Source organism: Saccostrea echinata, unplaced genomic scaffold (genome assembly GCF_033153115.1).
Source record: "Saccostrea echinata isolate AGI-Se365-2 ecotype Australia unplaced genomic scaffold, CSIRO_AGI_Sech_v1 ptg000033l, whole genome shotgun sequence".
NCBI lineage: Eukaryota > Metazoa > Mollusca > Bivalvia > Ostreida > Ostreidae > Saccostrea > Saccostrea echinata.
Genome location: NW_026889782.1, coordinates 17,178,623 through 17,204,222, shown reverse-complemented (window position 1 = coordinate 17,204,222; position 25,600 = coordinate 17,178,623). Strand labels below are relative to the sequence as shown.

The following is a 25,600-nucleotide window of genomic DNA, read 5'->3' as shown; positions in this document are numbered from 1 at the left end:
GAAACCGGGGGTCTAGCAGAAAATCTAATAACCTTTGACCTGAAGATCAAAAGTGTTATTTATAAATAGTTATTATAACCTTCCACTGTATAACGTTTAATACTATCAAGCAAAGGGTTCTCAAAATATTGCTCTGAAATCATTTCACGTGGATATTGCAAAAAACCATAAACAGGAATGAAAATTACCAGACACACATTGCACAGGATAAGGGCAGAAAGTCACAATGTTAGAGAGATGTTCACGTGACAACCATTAAAATTCATAGAGTATTGTTGAAGTTAAATAACTGATATGCTTGTAAATATGCAGTCAATATGTTTATTAGAAATATTTTTCTTTCTTTTTTCTGAAAACCAAGATCTGAGATACAAGTGGAGTGAAAACATTCCATATAGTAGGCAGCAATTCTAAATAGTTTTTCCTTTTTAAATTAAAATGTTTGGAGTTAATAATAAGTTATTTCGAAATTAAAAGTATCAGTGTATGAAAAGCGGCATATATTATGCAAGAAACCTATAGAATTATTTTCAGGCTTCATAATTCAATGTCAAACACATAGCCATTGAAGTATTTTCTAGCGTGTTTCGAAAGATTCTTATATCAATGACAAGACTCCCTAGATGGCAATATCACGTTATAAGGCTTTATTTCAGTGAAGTGGCAATTAATTAAAATATTTTTGACAAGTTAAAAGAGCCTAAAAAGAGGAATATGTAAATGTAATTTTAATCGTGACGCTGCTTATGGCTTTGGATCAGAGTGTAATTGCATTCAGTCCTTGCATTTCCGACATCAATAGACATTAAAACTCCTGGTAATGGGTTATTTTTCTCTAAGGACAATGATTCAAAGCAAAGACAGATACGTTCAATTTTTTTTTTCTGAGTATGGTTATATTTGTAGGACGCCTGTTGTTTTGGCTACGACACAGATAAAAAAAAATCATTTTTTTTTTTTTTTTTTTTTTACAAAATCCCTCTAAACATTTACGTACGAAACAAAACAACAACCTATTTAATTCCTTTTTCTGTATGAAAAAATAGAAAATATTTTATTTTTATTAACGGATTTTGAAATCGACATGATTGACATTATAAGAAGGACTTAGCACTGAGAAAAATTCTAGCCTTTTGTCGTCGTTTTTTTTTATATTAATGGTTAAGTATATCTTTCATGTCACAAAGCTGTAATATCGTCAGTTTTCTAACCTTTTTAAAATTATATCGGGCGACAAGTTTTGCTTAAGTCCATATAAAGTTTTGATTATACATGTTCACGGGTTCTTTACTTGTCGGCAATGGAAATTTCAGAGCACAAATAAAAATACTTAAATGGAAATGTCTCTTTTTTTATAAATACATTTTAAAGTATGAATTGGGGAAAAAATTGAAAAGGCAGAGTTCTGCATATTGATAAAATAAATAAGGTACTGTTCAAGATAATATTAACCAAATAAAACCCCCCACAAGATTCTGTGAAAAAAAAAATATTGTAATTTGACAATTTACAATGAAATTGAAGATCTTCATGACATTAACTAACAGTAGCAAAATCGAAAGATTAAGATAACCCCGATATTCAAAAGGACATGATCAAGGTATATCCATGATAAGATCATACTCTGTTTACATTTCTTATATTGAACCCAATCATAAATGTCTATTTGACAGTCAACTAGTGGTAAACAAGCTGTCAGCTAGTGGATGTATTACTTTTCTGAACAGCTTGGATCTTCTTTCTGTAAGATAATCAGTTTTCTGCTTTACACTGATTTTATGTGAGGTTGAGCTGTAGGTGAATACTCAAACGTTGAAAAATTCATGAGCTCTCGACTTATTAAGCACTTCTACTTATAAAGAAATGGCTATTGTTGAACATTGCATCTTTATGAAGACTTGTTGATGATCGTTTGCCGTTCAGAGTTATTAAAGTTACGGGAGGAAATATCAAACTTCATTCATATTGGAGTTTTTAGTTATAGTTATAGAACTGTTTAGAAGATCCATTATTTCTCTAAGGTCTTGATTTGTATTCATATGTTATATGTCAAGTGTGTTTAGTTTGAAAATGAAGAGTTATACTGCAGATGTAAGAATATTTTTGCTTTTGAATGATTGAGCTGGTAAAAAAAAAATTTAATCTTAATTTCCTCTGCATCACCATATATTTACTCCTGTTCTTGCGTATTTCGTCAAATAACAAAATATTAAAATTTTAAATTGATATTATTAAATTATTTTTTGTCCATTTAGAACAATTTTTGATTTAACATATTGCACTTTATAGCATTGCGTTTCTGTCAACTAAAACCCAAGTAAACGTCATCCTTAAAACCGACTTATTTTTAAATGCTGTTGTAATTATTATGATCCTTACAAACAACGAATAAACGAAAGCATAAATAGACTCAAATTATACAAAACTAAAGACATCTTGCATTTATTAGATTTTTACGTTACAGACAAATTAAATTTAAAAGATTTTCAAATGAAGCTTAAAGTGTTTAAAAGTTTTTGACCACAAGGATCTTTAGGAAGACCTTTTAAAATGTGGCTTACAGCTATTCAAAGTAAACACGTCACACGTCACTGTAGAGATAACATTTTAAATGTATTGATTCAGTTGCTAAATAGATAGTTTGTTACAGGAATATTCGGTAGCCAATTGTAATAATGCGACTCGTCGATCCATTTACGTAATGTAGAAAGTCAGCTTGTCGTGCCATTGAAGTGGTTGTTATGAATACATGTATGCATTAATAATAACCCTATATTATCATCACTAACGATCATTTTTTTCATAAGAAATCACAAACGGAATGCACATTGTGAACTTAGCTTCTTTCATGCAAGTACCGTTGTTTTTTTTTATGCCCAGTTCTTTGAATTTTATCGTGAATTGATTGTAACAAAAACGGTATATATATTACATACCTTAAATTCAATGCACTAGAAATTGAACTGAAGTACGTCTACGAAGTATAAAAAGAAAATGTTTAAGAATCTTGTTTTTGTGTGTAGTTTTCTGAGCATCTTCAGAAAATTCTCTACTACCTTTTCCTATGAAGGACAACTGACAAGGAACTTTTCTTTTGACAACACTTTGCCATCAGACATTTCGTATTTTATAAATTTTTTCGAAAATGTTCGTCGAACAGAATGTGCTTTGCAGTGTCTACTGCTAAAATCAGCATGTGCGGGAATCCTGTACAACGACATGCTTTTTTCTTGTAAACTCCTGAATCGTCATTTAAATGAAAGATCCGTTAACAGAACACGTGTTGAAGTTGGGTGGACATTCTTTAACAGTAAGTTATTAAAATGTCTCCATACTAAATTAAATAGAAAATCATTCACTCAAAATGATTGTGTTTTACATTGAATCAAAGATTCAATCAAAACTGCACAGAACCTACTTGTATGAGAAAGTGGAAAGAAATATTAATATCAGATAGCATAGAAAATAAATTCCATAATACATATGAATACATATGAAGTTACAAATAATTGGAAACGTCAGTGATTTTATCTCCATATTTCAATATAGAATTCTGAACAATATTTTTACTTTAAACTCACATTAATTCAAAATCAAAATTAGAGATGAAAAATTATACTTTATTTCTCATTTAGAAGAACATACAATTCATATGTTTTGTAGTTTGATAGTGTTTAATATTTCTATAAGAGACGTTAAAACTTATTTTGAACAATTTTTAGTATACATGTACACTGTATGCGGATGACAGTACTATTTTTTATGCACACATAGATATTTTTATTATTACACAAAAACTTGGCATTGTTCATGAAAACTAATTCTCGTGGTTATTGCAAGAGATGCTACATGATGGTTTGTCCAATGTTATATTTCATAACCATTAGAGTGATTATTTTAAGCCTAAATGAATAAGGTAAGAAATGTTGTTTTTTTTTAAAGCATTATTATTACGTTGAGTTCACCATGCATCGGACACCCTCCTACTTAAACAAGTTCTAGCGATATCGCTACCGACCGAATATTATCAAAATAGAGCTTAATGTATAATATAGGATTAAAATATAAATTTTTGATACAACCGTATGTTATTTAGTGAGAAAATATCTTAAATTTTTCCTTTTTTCGAAATGAGCTAGAATTCACCACGGATCGGACAATATTTACCATGCATTCGACAAACGGTATTTGAACCTGAAGAATGTCATACGTTTATCTCGATGCTTTTAAATGAGTGATATTAAAATATTTTTATCATTTCTTTTAAAATAAACTTTCAAGTTTAATTTGATTGTCTTTATCGATCCACAAATGTGGAGAGATTTTAGTGGTATCACATCGCCTAAGAAAGGCTTTACAGTACTAGTAATATGGCAACTCGCGCCTTTGTTTTGTGGATTTTCATCTTTTAGTTTGTAGAAATAAATAGAGTCCACTTCTAGTGGTCATCTATCGATAACTTGTATTTTCTCTGAATATTTATAGTTTTAATTTTCTATTTCAGCCCAAAACAGGTTTCAGTTGGGTTCTATACGAAACACTGCGAAAAGGGAAGTGGTTACCCATGCATGGGGAAGTGCCCGATACATGTTTATTTTAAATTTGTGTCCGGTGCACGGTGAAATGAACCTACTAGTAAAAAATAAACTCTAAGAAAATTTATACAAACATCGACGTAAAATTTCTGGAAAATTTCTATAAAATTATCAATAATTCAACGACTCGTTCCTTGAAGTTTAATTAATGAAAAAGAACTATAAAAATTTGCAAAATCGTAAAATTATGGTTACTTCCCTTTGATGACGTCAAATTTAATGTTACTTCAAGGCCGTTCTCGTGGTATTTTTATCACATAATAAAAATCGACATTATTAAAAAGTTGAAATCTCTATGTTTAAGACAAAAACAACTAAAACATGTGGACATCTAGGTTTAATGAAAGTTTATTGATCAAAGTCGTCCGAAGCAAGGTATGTGTCCGATGCATTGTAAACTCACCCTAAAAAATTCCAGTCTGTATTTTTTCCATGTAACTTTTTGCTATTAATCTAATTATAATTTTAGAACCCAACTAAAAATAAGCTTTTAAAGTTTTATGGGCTATCCTTAGGTATCATTTATCATCTGTATGCTATGAAACATATAAATATATTTGCCTAGTAAATAGATCTTTATCAAATTGCATAGTGCTGTTTTATATGTGTATAATAGCATTCTGTTATATTTTTACCTGCAGAAAATGAAATAATTTGAAATGAAACATAAAGATAATCTTCAAATATCTATAAAATCATTTCAAGCATTTTAGGTAACATTTGAATTATATATTCTTTACAGTTTGTCCTGTTGGCTGGGTTCTTTTTGGAGGTCATTGCTATTTTCGAAGCCAGACGGAAGACTCCTGGAATAACGCCCAAGTAAAAACTATATTTACATCCAATGAATATTTTCTCCTTTATTGCTTATGATCACTCCTTCCCTGATTTAATTTATTACATTATTCAATCAACGTCACACTAAGCTGTTACATGTATGAAGGTTGTTCAAGGTAATCTACAAGGGAGAATTGTTCAGACATTTGCTCTTTTATTAATGAAACACAGTGTAACATATGCATGCCTAACAGATCAATAATAACATATGCATGCCGTACAGATCAATATTCAATGTTTTACGTACTTAAACATACTTTTTGAGATTATTGATAAAGAAAATTAAATATCTTTCTCTTATAATGCGGGACTAACAGTTGCAACCATTACAGGAACGAATAACAGCTCGATTACACGGGTTATGTATTTTTCTGAAATATTCCATTATAAACAAAGAAATCATGTTTTTTTTTTTTCGGTTCCGAAAACCCTTAAAAGGAATGAATTTGATAGCTTTCCAAGTTACATGTATACTGTGTAAGCAGGGTTTGGATAGTTTACATTTATAAACCGAAAATAATAACTTGAATATAAAAACACAAAACTCTTCAAGTCTATGTCGTACATGTATAATTTGGAGTAGCACTTTTTAGCTCACCTGAGCAGAAGGCTCATGTGAGCTTTTCTGATCAAAATTTGTCCGTTGTCCGTCGTCGTCGGCGTTGTCGTTGTAAACTTTTCACAATTTCATCATCTTCTCCAGAACCACTGGGCCAATTTCAACCAAACTTGCCACAAAGTATCCTTGGGTAAAGGGGATTCAAGTTTGTTCAAATGAAGGGCCACACCTTCTTCCAAGGGGAGATAATTAAGAATTTGTGAAAAATTAATGGCATCATTAAAATATCTTCTTCTCAAGAACCACTGTGCTTGAAAATATGAAACTTATGTGGAAGCATCCTCAGGTAGTGTAGATTCAAATTTGTTCAAATCATGACCCCTGGGGGTCGGGTGGGGCCACAATGGGCGATCAAAGTTTTACATATGAATATATAGGAAAAATCTTTAAAAATCTTTTTCTCAAGAACAGCAAAGCCATGATTGGTCATATTTACGTGGAAACATCCTCAGATAGTGTAGATTCAAGTTTGTTCAAATCATGACCCCCGGGGGTAGGGTGGGGCCAAAATGGGCAATCAAAGTTTTACATAGGAATATAAAGGAAAAATCTTTAAAAATCTTTTTCTCAAGAACAGCAAAGCCATGATTGTTCATATTTACATGGAAGCATCCTCAGATAGTGTAGATTCAAGTTTGTTCAAATCATGACCCCTGGGGGTCGGGTGGGGCCACAATGGGCGATCAAAGTTTTACATAGGAATATATAGGAAAAATATTTTAAAATCTTCTCAAGAACAGCAAAGCCATGATTGGTCATATTTACAAGAAAGCATCCTCAGATAGTGTAGATTCAAATTTGTTCAAATCATGACCCCCGGGGATAGGGTGGGGCCACAATGGGTGATCAAAGTTTTACATAGGAACACGTAGTAAAAATCTTTTTAAAAAACTATTTCTTAAGAACAGCAAAGCCATGTTATGCATATTCATATTCATATGGAAGCATTCTTAGATAGTGTACATTCAAGTTTGTTCAAACATGACCCCTAGGGGTCGGGTGGGGCCACAATGGGTGATCAAAGTTTTACATAGGAATAAATAGGTTAAATCTTTAAAAATCTTCTACTCAAGAACAGCAAAGCCATGATTGGTCATATTTAAATGGAAGCATCCTCAGATAATGTAGATTCAAATTTGTTCAATTCATGACCCCCCCCCCCCCCCCACTTTTATATTTAAACTTTTCAACCTTTCAAGACTGAACTGATTTCTGCTTTTTTTCTAGCCATAGTTCTCAGGTGAGCGATGTGGCCCCTGGGCCTCTTGTTTATTTCTTTTTTTTTTTTAATTTTTGAAATGTAAGACAATTTCCTTTTAAAAATGGCTTCTAAATGTACACATTTCAAAGGCTATATACACCGGATGTTTTGATGCAAGTCAAAATGTGTTGTAGGCAATACAGGTAAAACATTTGATTGTTGTCTTTTTTAAACGAGGTAAATCAATTGAATTACTTTTTTCTATTCAATGAAAAGGCAGGTAAAATGGAAATCAATTTGTTTAGTTTTTGAAATAAAAATGCTGGGTAATTTTATAATTTGAATGAGCGAGTGTGTAGGTACAACAAGAATGTACCTAACTATTCTGACTTGCAGCACAATAGAACCTGACAGTGATATAACGTACACGTTAACAACTAAGTATGTCCCCATTATCACCAAACCCTCTAACCCCGTCACTACCCTAAATACGTCCCTTCCTGGATATTGACAGGTGTGAGTTTCTCCTCTGTTGGACACACAAGTCCTGCGAGAGTGTAGGAGTAGCACTCCAAAGCGTAGCTGCCTACAACCCAAATGAAAATATGTAAATAAAAGTTTACGTCTTTATTTAGTGGCGTCGCTGCATGGAATGACCAAGAGTCGGGCAACTTTCCATACGGAGACCCACACTGTTGGTTGTAGATATTAGCCAATCAGAATTTAGAAATTAAAACGGAATTGTCCAAAAAGTGTGAAAATTTACCATATTTGTAAAAACTTCCAAAAAGGTAGGTAATGCGCAAAAATGAATACACACTAGATTTCTTTGTCCTTAGCAGATATCCAATTTAACCAAAAGATAGCCGAGAGGGTAAATTACTAAATACTTGTGTAAACAATATAGACTGACCACTAAAGCTCAGAAATTACCGAAATAACACAAAGTAGTCATAACGCAGATTTTTATTGATAAATAGAATATATGTAAGAAGGACACTGATAGAGACAATAATTTTCTATATAAAGGTAAGCTAACATTTATATACTAATTATAGTATGATTTCTAACATTTGATTTAACTGTATCGTCTGTAATTCTGCCAAAGTTAATTCCACAGCACTTGCACAATAAGAATCGGATTTGTGAGACAGCATTTAAAGAATAACTCTTTTATATAAATAGTATATTTTATGAAATATGTAAATATTTTTATGATGATAAGTTTCTTATGCAAACTATGATAATATATAGTTTTACTAGATGAAATCCCGCGCAAGCGCGGGGAATTGAATTTATACCACTACCGACAGAAAATATATTGTAGTTCTCTACTGACAGCCTACAGGCTTATAGCAGGAACAAATACTTTGTTCAAAATCCCGCATGAAGTAGATTTACCTATCCAACACCCCCCCCCCAACCCCCATTTTTTGTTTTTGTTTTTTTTTTAACTTGAAAAAATGCGATTTCATTAATTGACGTTTATTGTGAAACCTGTTATACTATGTTGTGGATATTGTACTTCAGATGCTCTTATTTCATTTCCGTCAAGGATAAAAGCAACGAATATGCACATGTTACTAATAAATTGATTTTTTTTTGGGGGGGGGGGGTAAAAATTCACAGGTACTTGGGTCTTGGTTTATAAATATGTTTGTACCTTATTGATATGTAAAAATGTACGTTACTTTTTTACCTATCAATAAGGTACATACATATTTATAAACCAAGAACCAAGTACCTGTGTAAAAATTAGCTTTTCACGCCCTATGAATAGGCTGAGTATTTGATACAAAAGATTATAGCCCTCTCGGATTTTCTTTTTTCTTTTTCTTTTTTTTTGGATCTGATATTTTCTGACCTCCCCCCCCCCCCCTGAAAAAAGGAGAGGGCTACATTATTCCAGCTATAAAAGATTGTATTCAGAAATTAACTGTGCATTGAGTAAAGCGCAAAATTTTACATCTTTAATTGTATTTGAACATTATTTTATTCATTAATTTTCTATTTTCATGTATACAAGTTTATTACGAAGTACAAATTGTACTTCGGGTTCGTTGCCACGATGCGCTCAGTAAGGAATATATACAAATTTTACCGATAAATTAATTAGGAAAACCTACTACATACATGTATATGTTATAGTCTTTCGATATTTAATTATATTTACAACTTATATAGTGTTATCAGTGGTTTACCATTATTTCAATTATGACCATTTACACAAAAGCTTTATTTATGGTCATGTAGCTATAATCGCCTCGTTTTTTGTCCCTTAACATCGGGCTCGATGCTATATGATGTTCTAGAAGCTTCCGTCAATATAAAGATCGGCGAATGACGAAAATATTTTGCACATTTCCCTTTTTAATCGGTTATCACAACTTATTTCTTTTATATCATTTAAATCGAGTTTTGATTGAATAATTCAGTGATGACGTTTTATGTAATAAATAAACGATTGCTTGTTGTCAGTTTCATTAAAAATTGCCAGTAACTTAGATCCGCCAACCGGAAACGCCACCGTACTCACGTTTTAGCTATTTCATGGCTGTTTATAGCAAATGAAAGTAGACTTTTAATTTAATGTACGATACTTACTATGCGAGTGAAATCTAAATATAGTTTACGGACATCAGCTTGTGTCTAGTGTATTGTAAGAGGAGTAAGTAAGAACTCTGGTGCACCCGTTTCTGAGTTTATTTGCAAAATTTATTAATTTATAAGTATAGATGATATGGACATACTGTAAGACATGTTAACAATTATGAATGGGATAGGCTCAATCCCAATATACCGAGGTAGTACTGTATATGTGTATTTTTTTTTCAACATAAGCATGTTATATATCTATCATGTTTTTTGTGAAATCGATAAACAACTTTCCTCCATGCGCTATTCTATCGATATCTCTGACATATGCATGTACATATTCATTTTCACATGTTAGCCATTTTTACTAAGGTCTTTGTCAAAGATTTGATTAATGTTGAATACAGTAAAATTATTAATTTTGGTGTACATTTGCCCTAATACACTACAGGTTGGAGAAAACGTTAGCGCGACGTCATCACATAATAAAATACGTTATATTAACATTTTTTCTGTTGTTGATACTTTTCTCAAAATACAATTTAAAACTGTTTTAAATTTTAAAAAACTAATTATTTATGTTTACAAGTTTAAGAAAAAGGGACAAAAAAATTAAACTGAAAAGAATTCTATTCAATAGGTTGACGTATTGTAGAGGGCCCTGGTGACGGAGTTAGAGTTCATTAATTTGACGTAATGTACGTGGATGTGATACGCGTTCTATGTGTTCTTTTTTATAAGCCCAGTTACTGCACTTTTCTTTAAATAGTAATAAAATCAGTATTTCAGTTCATTAATAAGTGTAGCAAACAGGAAACAATAATTCAGAGTAAGGCGGACTGTTTTCCGATTATGGTGACGGAGTTTGGGTACTCGGCGACACAAAGAGGGTACATGTATATTTTTTTGTTTTTGTTTTGTTTGTTTGTTTGTTTGGGGTTTTTTTTCGCTTCCCGTAAGTAGTAAATGACCCTTACTGATTTTGGTACGTCCCCAGGTCAAAGGTCAATGTTAAAACTGGATATGGGAAGATACATGTACTGACCGTTCAATATTTTGAGATCACTTACAGACATCAAACATGGTACTACTGTTTTCCCTTAATTAGTAGTTACCATTGTAGACTCGTTGAAAGTCAACATTTCATAAATTCTATGGTCCATACAATGACCTCTCAGCAAATATAATCTATCATTTAGTCGAATGTGGACTGAAGTTTTACATACTTATGATAGGTCATCGTTTTCACACAGAATTGTTGAACGGTGGGTGTAACCGCTTGACAGGGGATGCTTACTCCTCCGTGGCTCCTGACCCCACCTTTGATGTTTTTAGACAGCCCTGTTTGCTCTGCTCCAATTTGGATTGTTTGAAAGGTCTTTTGAGCTTCATAACTCTTTCATTACAAAGACTGTTAAAACATCCAACTATCTGAATGTCCATAATTTACTTTCTTAAATGATAATTGCCCGCGTGGCGCAGTGGTTAGAGCGTTTGGTCTAGAGTCAAGGAGCTGATCCTTACCTCGCAGATTCGAATCCCACTGCGGAACGTGGAGACTGCTCCTTCGGATAAGACCTACAGGTGTATATGCCGAGATCTCCTGTCACAGTAGGTGCTCCCTCACTGCCCAATGTCTTAATTTGTAGCCATCCACCGGCCAAGTGGTGATGTCTCAATATGAGTGAAAAATTCTCGAAAGGAACGTTAAATATAAGGAATTATATATTCAAAATTATTACAGGAAGACTGTTTAAAGTATGGAGCTCATCTTGTTGAGATAGATACACCCGCGGAAAATACATGGCTCATGGAATCCTTTCTTCCCCCCTGGAATGACGGTAAGATGCTTGGAATAAATTTAAATCTTAATCTTGTGTGTTTTGTCAAATGCTTACGTGTTTGCATAACCTATATATGAAACTGAAAAGAAACTTCTCTGCGAAAGATAATTGTTAAAGTATCAAATTAAATTGTATTATTATTAAACCAATTATACCATTACATATAGTAATACTCTGAGATCAAAAATTGAAATGTCAATATACTTGCTTTTAAATTAAAAATAATTATTTTTCGTACGTTTGATGAATATTGTAGCTGTTTACTTGAGGATTGAATGTGAATGTCACCAATATATTTTTAACTTCATTAGCTTTATGTATCAAGGAATTGAACATCCTACGTCTTCATATGTGTTATTTTTTTACTCATTTTCTTCTGGAAAATTTGTGACCAATGTCATGGTCTCGTTCAACCAGACACTTGGCTGTCTCCGTAAACTCCGACCAGCAGAGAGTGTGGTAAAGAATTCCGTTAGCGTTTGTAACCGTCAGAAGGCGCTATCTTGTTTTCATTTTGATTACCCTTTTTTGAAAACGACTGTTATTTATGTGGATTGTAACTTTATATTATATATATTAATAAACTGATACTAAACGAATAATAACAATATCAATCGAAGAAATGTGTATTACGTAGATAGACTACACTACTTTCACTTTTGCGGTTTTTTTGCAAGGCATTGTAAACACACTTACCTATAACCGGTGGGCAATACCATAAATAATTCCTAACTGCTATACCTTCTAGATATTAAACTTTTAAATCTCTTACTTGTATCTCTGTCGATTTATCGTATGTATGTGTTTCATATTGTGGAGATGTGTATTTTTCAGCCAATCAAAAACTTAACCAGAATTTCGCGTAAGCCTCGTTTTGGCATTAAAAAACGCTATCACGTACGTTTACCAGACTTTCTTTTCGTCGGATATCGAGTGTCTGGTTGAACGAGACTACCAATATCATCCAAATTCTAAGTCTGTTAACTCATTCTCAAAGGTATTCTGGGGGCGCCAAAACCGAAGTACGAGGTTTTACTTTAAAAATACTTTGGATAACATTTTCATAAATTTTACCTTCAAAAACAAGTTACAATTTCTAAAACGAGGTAAATTAGTGACAAACAAGTTGATCAAACAAGAATCTCAGCAGTCTCGTTTAAAGTCATCATTTCGTAAGTTCTATGGTCGATACAATGACCTTGTCAGCAAATACAATTTATCATTAAGTCAAATGCTGACTGACGTTTTTCCTACTAATTGTTAGGCCATTATTTACACACTGAATTGTCGACGGATTTTTCCATTATTTGCCGATCATGACAAGGAGCACACGGCGGGTGTGACCGGTCGGCAGGGGATGCTCACTCCTCCATGGCACCTGATCCCACCTCTGATGTTTTGGAGGTCCGTGTTTACTCTGCTCCTATTTTGTATTGTTTAATGGACTTTTGAGCTTGAATACTGTTCGTTATCTCCATATATTTCATTCACACGTTCTCGATTTAACAAATAAGGAAAAAAAATTAATTACATATGTTTCTGCCACAGAAATATGTCTAAATCATCGTAATTGACCCCGCTTTTGGGAAAGCGATAGGGCATTCAATTTCATTCATCTGTCTGTCTGTCACAAAAACTTAAACCTTGGGTCATAACTTTTGAATGAGAAAAGATAGGACTTTCATATTTCACATGTGCATACTATGAGTTTTGCCCCCGCGACCTTGGCCTTGAAGTTTTACTTATTTTTCGAAAATTTTAACATTTACTTTTGCCTTGCTCGTAACTTTTGAATGAAAAGAAGGCTTTCATATTTCACATGTACATTACCTGTGAAAAGCCTTTCAAAATATACTATCATTTTTTTTACTCTATGAACTTGACCTTGTAGTTTGACCTTTTCAAAAATTTTAACATTTTCATATCTTTTGAATCAGAGAAGATAGAGCATTCATATTTGACATGTACATAACCTCTGACAAGAGAATTCCGAACGTGCTATGATTTTGACGATAAACCTAATTTTCAACAATTTAACGTTGGTGAATGAATGAAAATAGGGCGTTTATATATGACAAGTGCATTACCTGTGATAAAACGTTTCCAAATATGCTATGGTATTTGACCCTCTCACCTTGACTTTCACGTTTGACCGTATTGTCAAAAGTTTTCTCATTGCTGGAAACTTCACCAGGAGAGAAGAGAGGGCATTCTTATTTGACATGTGCATTACCTGTGACAAGACGTTTCCAAATATGCTATGATTTTCAAACCCATGTGCTATGATATTTGACCCCATGACCAAGACGTTTGATTTTATTTTTCAAAACGTTTAACATTGCTGATACCTTTTGTATGAGAAAAGATGGGGCATTTATATTTCACATTTGTATTACCTGTTCCAAGATCTTTCGGAATGTACTCTGGTTTTTTGACCTTAAAGTCTTTTTCAATTTTCTTTTTACCTTGGTTATAACTTTTGATTAAGAGAGGATAGGGTTTTCAAATTTTGCTTGTACATTTCCAATGAGAACACCTTTCAGAAAATTATATAATTTTTGAATTCATCATCATGACCCACATGTTTGAAGAACACAAAAAACAAAACAACAGTTGCAATATACCATAAATAATTAGCTCCAAACCACTAAGACACCGAAAGCGGGGGACCTCAGATCTTTGAATAAGCATATTACAAATTAAAAACTATCAATTACAGACAATAAGGACAGACATTTTCGTAACTTTATGCCAACAATCCTCATGTTGTTCGGGAACAAGTTTCTTCAAACATGGTCTTTATGACAAGGATAGGATAGGGTAATCAAATTTCCACTGATTTTTTTTCTAAAAAGAAGGTTTAAAAATTTCCTTGGATAGTAAATCATCTGGGTTCAAAAGCAAGTCAATTTCCTATGAATTGTAAATTAAATTGTTTACAGAATTGTTCTCTGAGCATTTCAGTGATGACGTGCTATATGCTCTAAATATGTTTTTAAATAGAACAGCAAGGCTTCAAATAGGAAGTTACTAATGTCGAAAATATGGTAATAATTGATGAAGGAAAATCAATTCCATTGAGAGTTGTTGTCAAGGGTTCGGTTCATACATTGTTTTTTGTTTTGTTTCCTAGTCGCCTGTTCTACGTGGCACAAGTGCTGCAGTTGTTGGATTGGGGCAACAGATATCGATAGCGAAGGTGTTTTTACTTGGAATCGCCGTACCAACATCACGTTTACAAACTGGTACCCTAACGAGCCAAAAAACTATTTAGCAGAGGAAAATTGTGTCGTGTTGTGTCAAAATGGGCTCTGGAATGACGAATTTTGTAATTCCAAATTTACTTTTATTTGTAAAAAATGATATGGTAAAGTTTAACCACAGATTTAGTAAGTTTAGGAAGAAATTGAATTTATTGAATTTTTTTTCCAACTGATAATACAGCACTTTCAAATCTTCATTTGTGCATTTTCGTTGATAAATGTTTTGTAAAGCATAATTCTATTTTCTCTTTATAATACAGAAGTCAGATTTGAATGTGTTGCGTTGCTCGTTTATGAAAAACATTTAATATAAGAATATTGCAATATTTCATTAAACTGAATTTAATAATCTTTCTTTTTTAATTTTTTTTATGTATCACATCTTTTTATTCGTTATGTACTGCACATACAAAAATATTGGTTTTGAATTTATAACTACATGTAGAGTGAATTCACCATAAATCGGACACCCTCGGACTTCAACAAGTTCTACCGATATCGCTACCGACCGAATACTATCAAAATGGAGCTTAACATGTATGTTGTTAAAATATAATTTTTTGACACAAGCGTATGCTCTTTATTGAGAAAATATCACTAAACCCATTTTTTTTTTCGAAATAAGTCAGAATTCACCATGGATCGGACAATATTCACCATGCATCGGACATTCACTTTTTAAACCAGAAAAATATCATATCTTGATTTCAGTGCTTTAAAATTAGTGATATCGAAACATTTTTATCTTTTATTTAAAAATCAACTTTCCAGTTAAATTTATATGACTATTTCGATCCACAAATGTGAAGCGATTTTAAATTTAAATACATCATATCGCCTTAGAAAGGCTTTACAATGCTAGTAATATGACAACTCGCGCCTTTGTCTCGTGGGTTATCATCATCCAGTTTAAAGAAATAAATCGAGTCCCTTTCTAGTCGTAATATATATGTAACTTTTCACTGATAATTTAGAGTTTTTATTTTCTATTTCCGTAAAAACAGCTGTCATTTGGGTTTTATATGAAAATGGAAGTGATTATACCCTTGCATCAGAAAGTCTCCGATGCATGGTAAATTTGTGTCCGATGTACGATGAAATAAACGTACCAGTAAAAACAACTCTAAAAAATATTAAACAAACATAGAAGTAAAACTTTTGACAAATTTCTTTAAAATTATCAATCATTGACAAATTTTACCTGGGTCCCTTGAAGCCTATTTAAAAGAACGACAAGTGTAAAATTTGCAAAATCGTAAAATTCTGGTTACTCCCCTTTGATGATACAAAATATGACGTAATTTCAAGGCCATTCTTGTGGTATTTTTATCATATGAAAATAAAAATCGGCATCATTAAAAAGTTTAAATGTATTATATCCCATCGGCTTTCGGCTGTCCTGCGACTTATTTTTTTTTTCAAAACACGCCCTCGCCGTTCACGGTAGCTCAGTCGGTAGAGCGCTCGCTCTGTGATCGGGAGGTCGTGAGTTCGAATGTCGGCCGCGACTGATCTAAGTCGATAAAAAAAATGGGTAGCAACTGTTCCTTCGCCATGCGCTCGGTACTTTGAAGTGAAAGGTGCGGGTCCTTTGGATGAGACCTTAAAAACCGAGGCCCCGGCAACGGCAGACGTTGGCACGATAAAGAACCCTCACTGCTCAATGGCCCTGAGTGCCGAGTAAAGGTCAAAATTGGAAGCCCTTCACCGGTATATGGTGACGTCTCTATATGAGTGAAAAATTCTCGAATGGGACGTAAAACAACATACAATCAATCAATCAAAACACGCCCTCTGCTCTTCAGCGAATAATTGACATTGCCTAAAAAATTTCTATTGCTTTCCGTTACACGGTTTACCATATAAAAACAACATCTCAAAATATTTTAATTTCATCTTAATTTCGTTTTTTTAAATTTTTTTTTGTATTTTTAATGTTTTGTCTTTGTTCTGTTTTTTTTTTGTTTGGTTTGGTTTTGCTTCAGCAGTTTTAGAAATATTTCAGCAGAAAAATTTTCAGTTGTCAATTTATAATTCCATTTTTTGGCACTATTCAACAGCTTTTAACAATGCTTTAAATGAGTAAACTGATCTTTTAACATAAAAGGTTTATTTATTGCATGTATTCTTTAAGACTCTTACTTCAATTCCTTCCCGTGGCTAGCAATGGAGCAAAAGAAATTTCCTGGGTAAAGAAAGTATAGAAGGAAATGGCTCTAAAGAAAAATAAATAAATGTCGAATCTGGAGGGAAAATATGAATAAAAAGAGTTACAATACTCAACGGGAATAATGCTGAACTCCAACTGTGAAATAAACGTATGTGATTTTAATTTATTCAGTTGATTCCATCCTTTCGAACTGTCAAATACTGAATAAGAATATAAGTCATGGGTACATCATTTGTTTTTACAATGGATATCTAAGATGTCGAAGATAAACTTAATCTGATAAAGTTGTGTTATTTGTGTTATTAAAAGCAAATCTCTGGCTATTTTTGGGTGGTTTCTTATACCGGTATAATTGATTGAATTAATACATGATAAAAGCTTACTTTTATCTTTCTTAAAATTAACCCTTGTGAAAAATAACCTTATATTTGAGCCGTCCCATGCGAAAAGGGCCCTTATGTAATTTGACGTCATAATGAGAAAAACGCCGGTAAAGAAAACGGCATAAAACGCAAGTTGCGTATGTTATATATTTTTCCAACTTTTTTATCTGAGCGCTATCAACTTATTTCATTGTTGTTTATATCATTTAGAGCCAATAAAATATCAGGATAAAAAGAAAATATGAATTTTAGAGCTAAGTTCCATATAAATAGACATTTCCAATAATGAATATTAAATTTTGCTGATATACATGTAATTAGGTGCTTTTTTTTATCCAGTATTCTTAATACATTTATTATAGGTTCACATGCACCCTCCCAGATTTTTCTATTTTTAGAAACATATTTCAACATTTAGATTTTATTAGTTTCAGAAACTTTTTTATTTCACAAAAACCTTATTTTCCATCAATTCATTTATTTCAAAGTTACAATGTTCTTTTACCCGCTTTTCTTTAATTCCTTGTTGTGTACAGATTTTAGAATTATATTGTGACAAGTATATCTTGCATTCCTTTTGTCAATTTTTCTTTGAATTATATAGAAATCAATTAGTGTTGCATAAATCAAAAGAAGCCGATTTACTCTGTAAATTCATTAAACAAACCTAATTTCACACTTATGCCATTTGCTCTTTTTCATCGTAATTGTAGATAAACCCTTGGGCAAATCGCGCTTTTTGATGGCACTTTTGAGCCCATTGTTCTTCTCATCTTTTCAAGCAATTATGTTGACAAGATTAACTCAAGTTCCGGACAGGGGACGCTATCTTGTATTGTCCGATCACTTTTTCCTCGGACTTCAAAAAATAAACACGTAAAATTCTACTGAAGTCTCCTGTCCTATTTTACAGGTAAACTATGTTTTACATATCTATCTTTTTGTCTACATTTGTTGCATTTTATAATTTGTACAATTTCATGTGTTTAATTTTCATAATGCAAATGTTTTTTAATGAACATTTTATTCGGAAAGTTGTCAAAAATCATAATTGTTTATTGCTGACCTTTGTTTTGTAACAAATCATTGTTCAGAATTCAAGTTTCCTTATTTTCTATTATAATTTATTATAATGAGTGACTGAGTGACTCAGGTGACCTAAAAATGAAAAAAAAAACATACGATTTTTTTTTTCTCAAAACATTTATTCTATGTGTGTAAAAGCGATAAATGGCGATCTGCCTTCGTCACGGTCATTTGCGGGTCAATGTGTTTGTTGTCTTATTCAAGTAAAGATAAGGTTTTTACTGTGAAACGGAGACAGCCTAGCTTCTGGTTGAACGAGACTAATGTGTTTGCTACGATATATATTTCTTAAAACTTGAGAATAAAATCTAGTATCATTTGTCAAAAGTTTTGGACCAGGCGGAAAAAATGAGAAAAAAGTAAATGCTGAAAAAAAAAACAAATTGACCAGAATTTTTTATGCATTATATGGGAAGATTTGAGTTTGCTACAAAAAAAGGGGGGATGTTAGAGGTGGGTGTAATTATCCTTTCAGTGAACATCTTCATTCTATATCATTCAATTACGAGTGAAACATTATGTATGGAACCCCCCCCCCCCGTCACCCTTTACAACATGCCTGCATTTAATTCCTTGTAAATAATGCGTCATAATTTATATAAAAAAAAAAAACAAACCCAAAACATAATAGGGGAAATTAAATCTGAAAGATTGAATACATATTTATTTCCCTGTGATGTTGCATCTGATTATTATTTTAATTTCGTCCAAAGATGTAGTGTTTGTCTGAATTAAAGGTTACGAAAATAAATACATTTTTGCGTAGGAATGGGAAAAATGACTGTTTATTTATTTATTTTTTTTTTGAATCGTATTTGGCCATTTCTTTAGGCATGTGCGTAACAACGTTTTTCAGAAAAAAGGGGGGTTAAATGACAAGTTAAAAATACCCCCCCCCCTCAAAAAACAAAACAAAACAAAGAAAGAAAAAAATGTATTTCGGTAGGGGGTTAATCCCTTTTCGACAAAAGAAATTGAGCTAAAATGGCAGTGCTCAGCAATGTCGGCGATGCCATCAGACGTTACTCAGTAGATAGATACAAGAATATCCAATGCGTACAAAGGAGATGGGTGAACATGACGAGCGATAAGCCTATAGTATGACAAACATGAAGATGAAAAATTAAATTTCAATTATATCAAAATTTTCCTTGATATTTCGTCTAACATTAAAATGTACTTTCTGCAAAATCTCTACAATTTGCAAAAATCCCTCAAAGAGTGAAATTCTTTGCCTGTGAAATATTAGACATACTAAAGCGGGCAAAAAGAGTCATTTTCGCATACTATAACACTATTTTTCGATATGAGTGGGTCTTCGCTCCACCTTTTTGAAAGTTATCCTCAAAGTTTGCACAAATATATACATTTTTTGGTTACCAAAAATATGGAGCAATGACCCACTATACCTTAAAAATATACTTTTATGACATAACATTCGCATCTTTTCGAGAAATACTTGAAGTCCATTAAGTCAAGGGTCATATCACAAACATGATTTAAATGCCACTGTTCGTCAGGACTTGTGTAGTCTAGTGGTTAGCGTGCTAGTCTCGAAAGAAATGATACTCAGGATTTTTATTGCTAGGGTTCGAACCCCACGAATACCACATTTTTTTTTAATAAAAGAATAAATTTTGCCGAGAAAATTTTCCTCAGAAAAGTTTTGTTTATCACAATTTCATAAATTTCAATAATGAGAACTTTACTCTAAATATTAAATTCACAAACTGAACATTATTTTCATATTTCTGAAGCTATAGGCCTTCTGCACGCTATGTTCGCCCATCTCCTTTATCAGACCTCAGGTCAAGGGGCTTTTCAAAGATACTAGTACAATATGTCAAAATTTTACGAGCTTGAAACGACAGGTTGTTAATGTCAGCGAAGAAAATTTGATTTCTTTTTAAATCTGAGACAAATACTTCTATCACCGTGCAAAATCGACTCTTGAAATAAATCTTAGTTTGAATATTATTTAAACATAAATTTTTTTTATCAATTTTAATTACAAATCTTTATGTAGTGTAAATTGCCCTTAACACTTTTTAAAGGCCTATATAAAAATTTACTCAATACATGTCATTTTATCACTCAGTTCGCTAATTGTTGTTATATACCAGTATCTATATTGTTTGTATCCGGAGGCCCGAAATTACTGGCCACTTCCGTCTGTGTCCCCACATGTATATTTTGAAAGGTAAAATTGTTGCTTTAATAAACTCGGAAACGGATTTACTCGTTACTTTGGATTTATAATATGTGATTTCGGGAAGAGTCCTAGGAAAACAGCACTACTACTTCCAGCCCGCAGCGGCACTCATTTCACTGCCAACATTCCTTCTTTCCCGATCATCGACATATCTTATTAGACCCAAACTAAGGGGTCATACTTCCACAAAATTTGAGAACCACAAAATGAATGGAAGAATATGTAGGCCCAAGCTTTTGATTTTTTTTCTTCAAACGAAATTTAGCGAAAAAGGGGGGGGGGGGGGTATATGGTGAATCAATGTGAATATAAAAAGACTTCAAACTTCAAAATATATTCTGAACTTATAATGACCGTATAAGGATATGATATCAAAATTATATCCTCATCCTAAGTTTTTGTGAGATAACATGTTCACTGCAAGACATACGAATTTTGACCTGCTTATAAATCGGTACAGAGCAAATAGGCGGTGCAAATGTTGTGACGGTTTACGCCAATATTGCAGGGAATACGACCAACTTTAAAATAATGTTTGTATGCCCTCTCCCGACTTAGGACGAAAAAATTGGGTCGGTAGGTAGATAAGAATTTTTTCCCCCAGAAAATTTTAATCTCAATGCTGAATTTTCAAAATCTATTTTCCGAAATGCAATTAAAAAAATGCTTCCTGGCAGTTTAAATGAGTTTTGAGTCGGGCCATTTTTAGCCTGTCGGAGAGGGCCATCAACCAATTTTGACAGATGTTCTAATATGTACAATATCATAAGAAACATACATTACACATGTAAAAGGAAGAAGGGATTGTCACGGCACTTATTATTGCCCGTGTCAGTATTTACCAATGTAGGACAAAGAATACACATATGTTCAGTATGGTTGATACATATTGTCCCCTCCCCCTTCCCTAAAGTTCATTTAATTTGTCAGAAAAGCTCCTCAAACTTCATTCTTTAACTTGTCAGAAAATTTGAACTGGATTGTGTTACTGTAGATGCCCCCCCTCCCACTCTTGCGATAATTTTTTTTGTATCCGCCCTTCAAGCTTTCTTTCATAAATTCATCTAGGTCATGAATAAAGCAACAAATATTATATCCTTATGATGAAAAATTATCAAACAATGAACTCTATAATTACAAGGAAGATGCAATGTTATCAGTCTTATCTTACATATTCTTTTTAAATTTTTAAAAAATATTTTTCATAAACTACAAATAAATAAAATACTAGTCTGTAAAATATCTAAACACATATTTTTTATTTGTTTGTTTTTATTTAATATTTACTTTTCTCTGAATCGTATATCAGAGCAATATTCACGTCTAACATGACGTCGCGAGTGTTTAAAAGAAAAAAAAAGCATACCGGATATTTACGGATATAAAACCATTATCTGTGTTTTATTTATGAGAAAACTTGAAGATTTTTTTTATCGGATTTTTTAAATCATGTGTGTTACAATTGACCAAAATGGACATTTATGTGACATGCAAAAATGTCGACACTCTTAAAATGCACATGTAACTTACATGTACGTCTGATACAGAGTCCAAAACACCTCCTCTTTATAATATTAAACTAATAACAATGAAACGGTTTCGACACTTACTATATAATTTACTTTAACGAAAACAACTACATGCATATCAAATATTGCATGTAAAATAAAAGCAGGGGATTTATGCATAAACTTTTCATGTATGTTTTCGTGTAATAAAGTTAGTTTTTTTCAATCAGATACATATTTCGAATATTTATGAGAGTGATAAAAAAAACGTCAGTTTGAACGTCATTTTTCAAGGTTATTTTAACATTTTCTTAACCTTTGATTTCCTATATCTCAGTAATTATTCTGAATATTAGAATCAAACTTTATATTTGGTTATTTTACACTATAATCTATCATAATCCATTAAAAAGTCAATTTTGAAAATTTTTACCTGAAGGGCCCTTTTCGCGTGGGACGGCTCATTTATTAGAAGGCTAACTGGAAAATTGTGTAAACATTTTTTGGTCAACCTACTTTTTCCACTATTATTCAATAACCGCGGTCAGATTTGCAATCTACTCAGAAAGTTGTATTGCTGCTATATTTTTGCTATTATTTGTTTAAAAGTTATTTGTAGCGATATTTGAAGGTTTATCTTCCTTTACAAAATGTTTTCCGTCATCTTTTTTATGGACTGCATTTTGTATTTTTTTAATATCATGTACAAAAAATACATCAAAGTTTTATATTTTAATTTTTTTTTACTAATTTTTTTTTACACTACAGGGGCCTTTTTGTTCACTAAAACATTAAGTCTGATTTATTTTGAATGTAAAGTTTTCTGATTCAAGAATTTGCTTGCTAGTTATGCTAATTTATATATGTGATCATGGAAGAAGCACTATACTTGTGATGGTACATAAAATTGATATATTGAATTTCAGCATTGTAATTTTGGCATTTGAATTTAAACATTATAGATTTGAATGAATTTGAGGTATGTGAATAAACATTTAAAAAAGTGCAAAATGAATTGAGAAACAATGGATATTCTGTAAAATTGAGCCATTTCAAGAGCTAAGATTTAGAAAAATATTTCATACAATATGCTCCCATAAATCCAGTGTTTATTTTGATTACTTTTTGTTAATTCAAAGTCTACATGAGCGGTAATGTACATAAGGAGAACAATGCGACGTATACAAAAGTTTCGAACAATAATACACTGTATATATTTTAAAAATTCTATTATGTAATAAATTTAATTGATTTCATTTCAAATGTTTCTTAGATTTTGTATTTAAATGTGTGTTGATTCGCATTGCCATGCATTTTACGGTAGAATACGATCAACGTGAGGCAGTGGTTAGAGCGTTTGCTCTAGAGTCGCGGAGTAAGGAGTTGATCACTCTTACCACTGCGCCACGCGGTCGACTGTATTTTACGACAATTTGACTGAATTCAGACATGTTAGTAAGTAATTGCCGAAAGGAATTAAGCAATAACATTTCGTATAATTACTTAAGTCAGATTTCAAGCAGGTTCAATCATTTGTCACGCATTCATATTTTTTTTTTTACCTTGATAGATATTACAATTTATCATACCAAAAATGGACATCATATAAAGTGCAAAAATAATAATAATAATAATAATAATAATATAATAAAAATAAGTAAATAAAAAAAAGCACATTCACAAAGTGAAATGACGTTACAGTGACATCCATTTAGAAATCACTATGTGACTTTGTTAAAGTGTCATTTTCATAAGTTCTATGGTCGATACAATGACCTTGTCAGCAAATACAATTTATCATTGAGTCAAATGCTGACTGACGTTTTTCATACTAATTGTTAGGCCATTATTTACACACTGAATTGTCGACGGATTTTACTGTTATTTCCCGATCATGACACGGAGCACACGACGGGTGTGACCGGTCGGCAGGGGATGCTCACTCCTCCATGGCACCTGATCCCACCTCTGATGTTTTGGAGGTCCGTGTTTGCTCTACTCCTATTTTGTATTGTTTAATGGAGATCTAAACACTAAAAAAAGTGCTTTTTGGACTTGGACAAAAATATATCATATACGAGGGTTGTCCCAGAAAAACGCGAACTTTTTGAATATTTCAAAAACTACCAGAGCAATTTTTTTCAATTTTCGTATGATGATGGAAAATAATATTTTTTTAAATAAAAACAAATATTTACATTTGCAAATGCTTTCCTTTAAATAGCACTGTTGAAAGCAATGTGTATCTATATCCGTGTAAACACTGGTTCCTCGCGTCATAAACGTTCGGCGTAATTTCTCAGTGACGTCATAAAGGGTCGACGCGCAATCGATGGATCAAATACGTGCCGTTGAGTTTGGAAAATAAAACGTTTCACGCGTTAAAGATTATAATCAGGCAAATATAAAATATGAATAAGTCACAAATGTAAATATAAGTAATAAGGTATCATTTTAAAACGTCTATCGGGCTATAAATACGGGTTGGTACGAGATCAAATTTACCATAAAGCCCTTCGGGCTTTATGGAATTTGATGTCGTGACCAACCCGTATTTATATCCCGATAGATGTTTAAAAATGATACCTTATTTCTTAAAAAAAAATTAATTTTATATTGTCAATTACCTATAAGAAGGGCATTTAAAGGGTGTTAGATATTGGTGGTCGGCGCACGGCAATTTTTTCACTAAAAACAAAAATGTCTTTAACGGCGTTTTGTTTATTTCGGGTTTATAATGATATCTACATAAAAAAAATTATATACCAGTAAAGACTACACAATCTCGCGCACTTACCTGTGAAAATTCATCAAAATGACGTCATAAATGGCAATTATATGACGTTAATTATCCAAAAACTCACCGTTAAATATTATCAAAAAGGCGACTTCGGCGGATAATGCGGCGCACCGAATTATTATTCAATACTGCGTTGAGCGAGGTATGACCCCTATACAGACTAAAAAGGAAACTATAGAAAGTCACAAACACGTGTCTAGGACTTTGGTGTACACATGACACAAAAGATTTAAGAAAGGTTGGACTGGTGATCCAATGAAAGAGGCGCGGGGAAGACATCAAAAAGTGATGACAAGTTGAAGAGTCGGGTTTTGGACGTTATCCGGGAAGACCGACGTTTAACTGTTCGTGAAGTCGGTGACATGATCGGAGTAGTGAAATTCTCCCTGATCTATCGATGACAAGAGTATGTGCGAGATGGGTACCTCGGCTACTAACTGAAGATCAAATGCAGTGCAGACTTTCTTCGTCAAACGAATTTTTAAAA

At 32.5% G+C, this 25,600-nt stretch overlaps 1 protein-coding gene across 1 annotated transcript; it reads left to right on the top strand.

Moving 5' to 3' along the window:
- Nucleotides 1-3,122: 3,122 nt before the first annotated feature.
- On the top strand, nt 3,123-15,089 carry LOC133198716 (low affinity immunoglobulin epsilon Fc receptor-like). The gene is made up of 4 exons (XM_061334735.1): nt 3,123-3,310; nt 5,338-5,417; nt 11,592-11,688; nt 14,825-15,089. The coding sequence occupies exons 1-4, from the start codon at nt 3,220-3,222 to the stop codon at nt 15,052-15,054; spliced, it is 498 nt and encodes a 165-aa protein (XP_061190719.1). The 5' UTR covers nt 3,123-3,219; the 3' UTR covers nt 15,055-15,089.
- The last annotated feature ends 10,511 nt before the right edge of the window (nt 15,090-25,600 follow it).